Below are 11,518 nucleotides of genomic sequence, written 5' to 3'. Positions count from 1 at the left end.
TGAATATATTTGGTGTTGTTCTTTGAATTAAACGACATTTTGGAGCATTATGTTTATGGTACCCATTTTTTGTTTGTTGTTTTGACGTGATGGTAAGACTTATCGTGCGTTGATGGCATTTGGATGACATGTTCTATGCGCAGTTGCAAATTTGTTTTTTTTTTTTCAAATGTTCCATGGAAACACCAATAATAACTGAATATTTTGAAAATGCATAAAATTGATATTTCAATTTATAAGATTAAGTAACAACAATTGGGTATCATTTAAGGGAAAAAAAGTATTGACGCTTAAAAGTTAGTATTTTTGGCAAAACATTCGTGGAAAAAATTTGCAAGGGAATGTTTTTAAAGATAACAAAACACAACAACTCACAACATATATGAAACTATCAGTGAACAAAGCAGTTTGATGATTAAGATATAATCACTTCATAACACATATACAAATTGCAATTACAAACACATAATCTGATGTTTTGTTCAACTGTATACAATTTTCCAATCTCACTGAAGCAATTGAGTTTGATAGCAACACAATAGTCTTCTTCATTACAAACCTCAAATACTACCTAATAATTGTAAATTGAATAGATTCAGTGTTGGTTTACAAAAAAAATTTACCATGCCATCAACTGACGATAAGTCTTACCATCACATCAAAACAACGAACAAAAAATGGCTACCATAAATGTAATGCTCCAAAAGGTCGATTAATTCAAGGAACAACACCAACTTACAAAAACCAACATTGTTATCATCATCAATCATCATTCACCTCAATGACAAATCATTTTAAACCTTTGAACAAGCCTTGTTCATCGTCGAAGCAATCCGAGCTCTATATCCTTCCATTGATGTATTCCATTCTTCATTCCAAAATGTCGGGTTATCTTTAGCAAAACATTCACCCACAAGCAAACATAAACACCACAATTCAAATCATTTCCTTGTTGCCTACATTTTAATGCAATCACTTTAACTTTGCCAATATCACAATTTTTTCACATTCCAAAGATATCCAGACATACATTTGGCCTAAAAAAAGCAATTCAATCAATATTAGTTTTCCAAAAAATCATAAAAATGTGTGATGTGCACTTTTGTTTAAAACAAACTTTTTTTTGTATCCGACTTACAATTTTCATTGTTGCATCTTTGTAAACAGGACCACTAAGAGAATCTCTTAGTGTGAAATACTGATCGCCTCGAGTATATCCGAGCAAGATCCAATGTGCTTTGTAATTAATCGAGAAAATTATGTGCTTACAGCATTCTAGAACCTCTTTGTTTATTTCGGACAGCTTGCTCAATGTACTCACGTCCAACTGTGATGTAAATTCTAAAAAATCTATATATTTGACCACCCTCTTCTGCATCATTTTCTCGAGCATCCGAATCACGTTAATCTATGCAAATTTTAAAAAATATTGTTAACTATCCTTTTGATAAAAATATTCTATAACTAACATCAAAAAATTTTATCTGGACATTGGGAGACATGCAGTATATGTCATGCTCATATTTATGTTTTCTATTGCTCAAAGTATTGAAATCGACATGAATAAGATCAGATCGTAGTTCGCTGCCAAACAAACAAAGCAGTAACTCGTGCCCATATAATATCACGTCATCATCTTGCCAAACTACACCACTACAAAGATAAAATAACAAACCTAACAACTCAAACAAACAAAAAATGACAAATTATGATTTTGCCAAATTTTAAAAAAAAAAAAGATTTTTTTACTCCAAAATAACCCCGCATATGTACTTTTCAATTATGTCTCTCTCTTCTTTTGATATCTGATCATGACCATCATAGCTATGTCTTTCTCGGAATTCTTACAAAGATTCCTCTACGACATTTTCAGCTATACCTTTAACATCAATATCATCCTATATAAAAACATGAAATACGCAAATACAAAATTCATTAACAAGATTTAAGCACTAACAAATCATACAAAATATAAATTATTCTTAGCTATTGCCAAACAAATTAATTTTAAATTACCAGATCCAAGATGAGTGATGATTCTTGTTTTCTCTTGCGCTTTGGGGTTGTACTAGGAGGTGTCAAATAGTTAGGATATTTTCACTTTTTCAACCGATCTGTTCTTTTTTGAACCGTCTTCACAATAGATGATTTTGGATTAGAAATAATCATTTCTTTCCCTTCTCCAGTGTCAGTACCTACATGCACGTTGTCTCCAGAATTTGTGTTCATTTCCACTTCGTCCACAACTACTCTCACATAACTCTCCACTTTAACGTTGTCTTTTGTGTCCGTTTTCATTTTGTTCTCAACCACTTCATTTAAACTTTCAACTGCAGTATCAACATGTCCATCCACATCTTGCTCAGCATAACCTTCATCATACATACGTGTCGCATCCTTGAAGACAAATCGGGTTGTATCATCTTTGACCACTTCATTTTTTTCCTTCAACACTTTAATCTCATTTTCAAGCCTTTTTATCTACTCCAACAATTCTGAATTATTGTATCGAGACTGAACTTGAAAATAAGTGCTAATTAAATATGGTAATTCGTTAAATAACATAATATTAATAAATTGACTACCATCAATTACAAATGTTTACCTCAACAATCATCTCTATAACATCAACGAGTTTTTTTTCCTCCTCGAATGATTTGATCGGCATAATCTAACAACATTAAAGACAATTTTTTAGTTTTATTAATATATGTACACAAAACTATAGGATGATATAGATTAAATTGCGCAAACCTTGTTCGATCTCACAGGCATTAAAGCAGCCTCTGCCCCTTTAGGATTCACGAGAATCTTGCTCACTCCCCGCTTGAATAAAAGAAGAAAGCAATGTAAAACACGAGGTTCACCAAGCATAGGAACTCTTTCATACACCCAAGTCTATACAAATAATTGTTAGCATTTACTACAACCAACAATAACATATATAAGCTTCAAAAAGAAAAAGATAATACCATTAATCAAACTATGCAACCTCCCATATACTTTTTATCATTTCTTTTCACCTTAGAGAATCCAAGATGATCTTCAATTTCATCACGCAAAAACCTAAAGGTTGCATCTCTCCAATCATATCGAAAAAAAGTTTCCAAATTGTGCAAGTATGTGAAAATAAACTTTGGTGTTCAAAAATTACTAATAGAAAATATAACACAATTAAAAAGCAGCAAAATAAAAAATTTGAAAAAATCATCAATATCAAGCTCATTCCCGGCCAAATCAAACAACTTCTCTATTATGATATTTCTCTACACACAGTTCACCCCCTTGAAATGACACTCAAAGAATTTTGAACCCAACTTTAAATCCAGGTTAACGGGTTGACCAACGCTCGACAACCCTATAACAATATAGAATTCCCTCGAAGTGAATGGCACCATGATATTGCTTCCAAAACAAAAGCCGCATGTCTCTACTTCAAAGCGTTAAAGCATTGAGTAGACTCTTGATGTGCTTATAGAAAGATTTTCGATGTTCAACCAAGGTGCCAGAATTGAAGCTTCTATCCTCTTCAATTGTAACTTGCCCAATCTAGGAACCAATTGCTCCATCACGGCTAAAAAGTTTGTAAGTGAACACCTTGAGTAACCCTCTTTAACAGAGGGTCCAATATCTACATCATTATCAGCCGTATTTTCTTCACTCTTCTTTTTAGTCTTCGTCACTCTAATCCACATAAAAAAATTACAATATTATACACGAATAATAACTCAATAAATGTTAGTAAATTGACAAGAATAACTCAAGAAATTAGACAAATAATTTGCTAAAAACATGAACAACCAATCTCAACATGTCGAAAAATGATAATGATCTTACATGTGGAAACTAATATCAAATAATAATCTCATTCTGTCAAACCAAATAAAAAACATTCTGTCAAAATAAACTAAAACAAACTCATTTTGACAAGCCGAACTAATCTCACATAACTATCATTCCAAGCATATTCTCTAAACTAACACATTCTGTTAAACAAAATTTGTTTCCAAGATCATGCACATAAATGTATGTATTCGATCCGAACAACAAAATTCAGTTTCAGAATAATGGGCTAAAATTCAATTTCACAATAATGCACCAACATTTATTAACAAAAAAAAAACCTTACATGGGATTTAATCAAGCAGATTACTTTGTTAAACCTTATTTGTGCAAATGGTGTTTGGCTGACCAATTCTCTGCCCTAAATTTAAGCTTTTTTCCGTTGTCTTTTATAGGGACGATGGTTCTTTCTGCAAATGACAATTATATTACGAACATACGTCATAAATCCATTTGTGTATCCAATATGAGATTTAAGGAAAGAAATTGCTTTTACGCAAAATAATAATAATAATAATAATAATAAACCATTATAACTACAAAAATAATCACAAATAGACGACAATTGAAATGTGTATCCTTTAATCGTCATTTATTAGTTTTATAGGGTGGTAATTCCATAAAAATCCGAAAATGAAGCACCTATTTTCTCCTCCACAGCTACGCTGCTTCGACCCAGAAATTCTGGTTTTTGCAACGTCTTCGACAACAGGATGACAGTGGATGGTGGGACGTGCGGTTTGCGCTGGTAGAGACTCTGCTTTGCTGGGAATTTTCTATGCTTTGTTACGCAGATGTAAGGTTTTAAGCGACGGAATTGTGGGAAGATTCAGTTACATAGACCGGCGGAAAACTATGGTAAATTGTGCAAACGAAGGAGAATGAAGGAAAATGGCAAGTAGGAAAATGGCGAGTAGGAAAATGAAGGAAAAACAAACAAATTCTTGCACAGAAGAGAAGAGTGGGAAGCGCGAAGGAGGAGTAGAAAATAACATGACCAACAAAATTAGGGATTCTTATAATTTTTTATTAATTAAAAAAGGGTAAAAAAGTAAAAACACAAGAAATATGTAGCAAAAAGTAATTTGGACTTTTGTCATGTATTAAAACACACACAAAAACTGAAGGAGACTGAATCTTAAATAAAACATGGACTGATGTATTTTTTTTCCAAATTGCTCTTATTTTATTTTATTTTATTTTTCTTTAAAAAAATTTCGAATGTTTTCTACTTTTCCTTTTCTAAAAATACATATTATTGATATATATATATATATATATATATATATATAGATTTTACTATTCACAAAATTAAATGATTTCATCGAAATATCACGAGAGTGTTCGCAATTATTATAAAATTTTATTTTTGATTTTTAAATTTAAAAGAGCATTTTGTGTGTTTAATTGAAATCCAAAAGTTATTTATAAAATATTACTCGTTTCTTATTTTCAGTTTTACAATGTTATTTTCAATTATTTTTATTTATAATTTTTTTTTCCACATTTTCATAATCTATAAATCTTTTGTAAACATTCTCTAGTCTCTACATGTAGATTAAAAGGAAACTTAATTTCTTTAAATTATATATAATATCATGCAGCCACAAAAAAAAATTCTTACTTGAAAATATTGTCATTGATCTCATTCTTTGTTCATATTATTGTGAACAAAGAAATTTTAATACGAATACAATTTTATAAGCTATTTATCAAATACATTTATAAAAAATGACCTCATGATAAGTAATTTGAATTTTTAAAAATAAACAATTTTGTATATGAATTACATAATTTATCAAATCGTTGCACTTACAAATAGTAATATAGTAATACATAATGTAAACTCCATACATTACACAATGTAAACTCCATACATTAACCGTTTATCTGATATCAAGATCTCAAGTTCATTTTGAGATATTAGATTCGAGATTCAATTATAACAAACATTTCCTTCACGGCTCAACCTCAAAACAGATACATTTTTAATACAAGACTCGTCACTGACTTGACTCTAAACAGGTCCGAGACCCTAAAGGGCGACAACTCCATAGACATAAACAAGCAACTAGCCAAGAATCAAGATGAATCTTTACTTTTGAGGATAATTTCCATATATGTAAGAAGCAAATCCCCAGAAAGTGATCACTAGAGATAGAATCTTGAAACCACTCATCGGATCGTTTAAAAGAATGACAGCCGCAATGCTTGTAAGAGGCACCCTTATTGCATTGAGTACTCCAGCGAGCACAGTCGATGCTAAGAACAGCACAGCAGTGGCTCCAAGAACCCCGAGCTGAAAAGTAATGACCCCCCATATAAGGACCGAGAGATATGAGCTTCTACCGCCTTTGAATGATCTTGCCTCAGATGCCATCGCTTGGAAATCCCTGTTTACTATGAGGCCAATTGTAGTGAACACGAAAGCAGAGAAAGAAACCATCACTTGCTGCTCGAGAACGACATGGAAGGATCTTCTCCCGAGCAATTTTATAAACACTAATTCTGATAGAGCGAATATCAACCCGTGCAAAGCAGATCCTAATATATTCCATATAAATCCCATTATATACTGACTCTTGGTAACGTTACTGTATCTATCCGAATCTGAATCAAGTGCTATGATAACCATTGCAGCAGTAATGATAACAACAGCATTGATAGTCGAGGAATTGATTTTGTTCTTCACAAGCAGATATCCAAAGAGTGCAGAAAATATGAGGGATGTTGATCCAAGAAGAGAGGCAGTCGACGCAGGCAAGTAAGCGTACCCGTACGCATACATGAGGTTATCAGCAGCACTCAAGAAACCCAAGACAACGTAAGATAAAGTAAGTTTAAAGTCCAGAGGAGTGGGGAATACTCCTAAGACAAAATATGAAGGAATTAAAAACAATGCGGGAATTGGCCATCCAGCCACGGCTACCCAAGAAATTATCCATTTACTCTTCCCACCATCGGCGTAATAAACACGAGATAAAAGGGAAGAAGCAGGAAATGCCACAAGCATTGCTGCAGTGCTTAGAGCTAAAAGAATCCAATGCATGTTTGGTTTGCTTTTGTACATATCCCATGCCATGGCCCTAAAGGCACGAACCTTGTCGTTCCATGATTTTTCAAATGGGATCTCCATTTCTTCCTCTGAATGGAAACGACAGTGGAAGTAAGCAAAGCATAAGACATCATTTATGCAGACAAAGGACAGACAGAATGAGCTTGCATTGAGCAAGAACAAAGAGAGAGAAAAACGACTAAGGCAGACATCACACTTGAGAAACAACAACAGAAACACGATGCATCGAGTAATTACCAATGAATGAAGTCATGAAGCATGCCTTTTACCTTCAACGTAATGCGTAATCCTGACACAAACTCCATGATAGTCCAATGCTAGTATGCTACGTAATTTCAAACACAATAATGGAATATACTTTCAAACATAGAAAATCTTGCGGAAAACCAGTATTTTGATACTTGGAAGGAAAAATCATTTGGAGGTGCCACAATGTAAATTTGGAATAAAGGAGTTAGAATCACTTCACTATAGAATAATTTCACAGCAGAGTGGCCAAAATCTGATGATAGCTACGACTTACTTGTTCAGTCGGCTTTCAAGCAATCACATTGAAAATCAACTCAAGTGAACAAAACGAATATAAGATAACATGATACAATAACCAGAAAGATTTATTTACTCAAAACAAAATTAAAGCCAGTAGAACACGATATAAATTGGCAACATTTCAGAAGGAAAAGAATGATTTAATGCCCTATTGAATTCAGAATAATAAATCAAGAACGTGAGATCTGTCGTTGCTATGTATCCCACACCAGTCACTCGAACAATTATGCAGGGGTACAAGCTTGAAAGGCTCTTCCATCTATATCAGGTTTTCCTAATGACAAACCTGATGATATTTACCACTTCTACAATTAAAAAAAACATAAAGGGTTCCTTGAACTTCATTTTGATTTCGATATGACGGATCAAAATCCTTCTCAAAAACCAAACTGAAATCAGATGCATATGCATTATCATCTTCTTGACTTTATCATGAAATTTCAATCAATAGCATCAAACTTCAATTAGACCATATCAGTCACCCAATGAAGTGGTGTAGTCAAACCCACTGATTCTCTCGAATCTAAAATATTGCTTGAACACGTGCTGATAATTAGATAGTCAAAATTTTTGCTCGGCCATGATAAAGATAGAAAAAAGTCTCAAAAAAAGCACAGAATACTACAGCACCAGCGTCGAGAAAATAGAAATTAAAACCCACAAATCGAGCATCAGATTGCCCTAAACACTTGAATAAATTTTACTTAGTACTTAATTAGATATTCTAAACACATAAAAACCCATGTTCGAACCCCTAACTAAGAGAATATGAACCAAGAACTCATTTTTTTAACAAGCACAGACAGAAAAAATTCAGTAATTTCAACTGGGACCAACCAGACATGAGTAATGGCTGCTGCATCTATCCCAAACCTCGTTTCTTGAATCGATTGAAGCAAAATATCAATTTTCACCCCAAACTGAGCCGGTAATTGGTGCTTGAATGCCGGACCATGCAGGTTTCCTTCACTTGAAAAGACGAAAATCTTTCTGCCAAAAAACAAAAGAACATGAAAATAACATGTACAACCCAGCGAAGGATATTAGTCAAATTATCGGATTTTTTATTTGTTTGACTGCGACAGATTCCATCGATCAAGAATCAAGACCACTAATCACACCATTTTTTTAATGTAGCAAAATAAATTATTTACTTTTAATCAATCAAAAGTTGACTGAATTTCATATATTTATATTTTGTGTGTAGTGGTGAAGAAGAGATTCTTCAAATCATCATTGGAAAGATAACTCCTACAAGGTGGGAACAAAAGAAAACATAAGGATAAAAATTTCAAATTCCATATATTTTATTTTTTTTAACAATTAGTGAGGAAGAAGATGGAATCTGTGGATTCTTTATTTTTGTTTAAACGCAATCTCGAAGGAAACGATATGATTATTGTTTGTAAAGATAAATTGTGTGAATGTTTTGGGTACAAAATGGTGCTCTACATGTGAAATTTTAATTCGGACAAAAACTTATGTGAGACAGTCTCACGGATCGTATTTTGTGGCACGGATCTCTTGTTTGTGTCATCCATGAAAAGTATTACTTTTTATGTCAATAGTATCACTTTTATCGTAAATATCGGTGGGGTTGACCCGTCTCACGAGAAAATATCACAGATAAAGATTCGTGAGACTGTCTTACAAGAGACCTATTCTTTTATTTTTTAAAAATAAGTGATATGAATTTCACATTGATAGTTTGTTTTAACTCAATCGATATGCCACAAAAACTGAGAAATTAACTTAATAAATTGGAAAAAAAATTCATGAACAATAATCAAATTAATTTTTATGAACTAGAATAAAAATATTTATATATAAATATGTATAAAACATGAAATAAATAATGAAAAATCTATCAGAAATATGCGACATAATTAAGCTAAAATTTATAAAATTTGCATTTTTTTGTGTGTGATTTTGAGTTATTGATGATTGAGTTAATATAGATATCTTTTCTGATCATCATTTTCGCTTTTGTTCTGAATTACTTCAAGAGAGTAAATTAATCTTCCACGATCATTAATCATGAATCATATCTCAAATATCATAACGCGTTTGAGATATCGCGAGGCGTAAGTTCGACCAAGTTTCCCAAACCTCTCAATTCTTCACCTTATAGGCTTTAATATTTGATCTTTGATTTCGGGCTACTTGTTTTAATTTTGAGTCCAGCAATTACATTTTCAATTTGTGAAGAATCAAGAATAATATTTTTACTTGGCTGAAAATTAAGGAAAATAATAATTATAAATTGATTTGATGACGTCGACAAACACCGACACATTTTTTTTTTCTTTTTTCGGAGGAAAGAACCTGCTGGTCTGACAAGTGACATGTGAAAATTGCTGTATGTGATAGTACAAAAAATTATTATAAAAAATTATTAAATAGTGTTTGCACAATATTTGGTGTTGCGGGCGTGTCAGGTGCGAAAGTGCACCGATTTGTGTAAAAACGATAAAAATCTAACTTCTAAAATCAAACGACAGTGAATTCTAAATTTGATCGTTGGTTCTAATCTCCTAAAACATATGCGATGCCAAAATTAAGAAAACTATTGGAAAGTGACGGAAATAAACCCCTGACATGATTTTGCATTTACAAAACTGTAGGAATTCATCAAAGACATGAAAAATATAATAATTTGTTGCTGAAATCTAAAATGAGAAGACGTAAATTGTTAGAAAACGTAAAAGAAAGTGCTTGAAGCAGAGAGCTTTTTTTTTTGTAGAATTTTTTCAGTAGTTGAGTTGTGTGTGTAGTCTGTAGCCAGTGTTTGCCGATGTCTTTTTCTTTCCAGCGTTGTGCCGTTTCTCCTCACTCCCCCATGAGCCCATGATCTTTTCCACTACTTTCTCACGATCTCCATTTATCCTCCCACGTTCTGTGACCAGTTTTGAATCGATAAAAACCAATTCCGCCAATTTTATCGGGCCTATATAATTTAATTGGGCTTGTAATTTAACTGGGCTTATAATTAAATTATTTTGGCGCAAACAATTGCCCCCCGCAAGCATTGGCCCATTGGGCCAAAATGCTTGTATGTAGCCCGGTCCGATCCATTTATTTGTAGTAGCCCATAATCATTTATCTGTGAATTTGATTTATAGCAGTGGGCCACTCACCCAAGCCCAATCCGTATTTGGGCTTTAAAATATTGGGTTCTATTTCTTCCCCTTCAATTCAAAATCTGTAATCCGCTTTCTTCACTTCTTCCTTCTCGCTGCCCTCATCCGATTACTCCCCGCTGCCACTGTGGAAGCCCGTCGCTCCGCCAATCCTACACCTCAACCGTGGCGGCTCTCAAGCTCTTTCCAGCCGTTCTTTGCTGTCGATTGTTCTCTACTGCTGCCCACAGTCGTTTTATGGCTCACGATCCACCTCCGGCGAATCCTTCCGCATCCATCGCTGCGGGCGCCATTTCTGCTCCGGCCACTGTTTCTGTCTCGTTGCCCATTGCGTTCGCCGGCTCCGCCACTGGTCTTAATCCCTTCCTCGCCATCTCTGGGTCGTCGATTTCCCATTCGGTAGCCAAGTCAACTAATACTTAATTTGATCATCATCACGTCTTAATGATGTTTGTGAATTTGCCCAAATGAAATCCACAAGCATTTCCTTGTATTGCATGTCTGCTTCTTTAGCTTCCATTCCTTCTTGGATTTGGGATTCATTCAACTCCTTACTCTTTCTTGGGCATCAACTCCCCACTCTCATTTTTTTTAATAGTGTTGGCATGTTTACTCATAACAGGTATCACTGGATTGAGATTGGCCATGGGTTGGCCTCAGCTCCCTGGTGCATTTGACACTTAAGCATTTGTGTCATTTGAGGTTTCTTGACACATGTATTTCTCGACTATTATGTGCTCTTATATGCTCTTATGTGTTGCATCCACTCAAGATGATTCCCTCGCTCCTAACATTATGCATTGCACTTCAGTCGGATCCCTTTCCCGCATACACGTATATGCATTTGCACTTCAGTTGGACCCCTTTCCCGCATACACGTATTTGCACTTCAGTTGGACCCCTTTCCCGC

The 11,518-nt window shown here is 34.0% G+C and overlaps 1 protein-coding gene across 1 annotated transcript; it reads right to left on the bottom strand.

Annotated features, from left to right (window-relative positions):
• Positions 1-5,708: 5,708 nt before the first annotated feature.
• LOC140839593 (probable purine permease 5) lies at positions 5,709-8,577 on the bottom strand. Its single transcript, XM_073206423.1, has 2 exons — positions 8,306-8,577; positions 5,709-6,987 (listed from the first exon to the last, which is right to left on the bottom strand). Exons 1-2 carry the CDS (start codon positions 8,328-8,330, stop codon positions 5,939-5,941), a joined length of 1,074 nt encoding a protein of 357 aa, XP_073062524.1. The 5' UTR covers positions 8,331-8,577; the 3' UTR covers positions 5,709-5,938.
• Between the last annotated feature and the right edge of the window lie 2,941 nt (positions 8,578-11,518).

This window comes from Primulina eburnea, chromosome 8, assembly GCF_022965805.1.
Source record: "Primulina eburnea isolate SZY01 chromosome 8, ASM2296580v1, whole genome shotgun sequence".
NCBI lineage: Eukaryota > Viridiplantae > Streptophyta > Magnoliopsida > Lamiales > Gesneriaceae > Primulina > Primulina eburnea.
The sequence above is the reverse complement of the archived record's forward strand: the minus strand, read 5'-3'. Positions and strand labels throughout refer to the sequence as shown.

Bases quoted from the DNA above. Each gene is read 5' to 3' on its own strand.
- LOC140839593 (XM_073206423.1), bottom strand. From the start codon at position 8,330: ATGCAGCAGCCATTACTCATGTCTG. The intron at 6,988-8,305 runs GTTGGTCCCAGT...GTTTCCATTCAG, and splicing joins GCAGCCATTACTCATGTCTG to AGGAAGAAATGGAGATCCCA.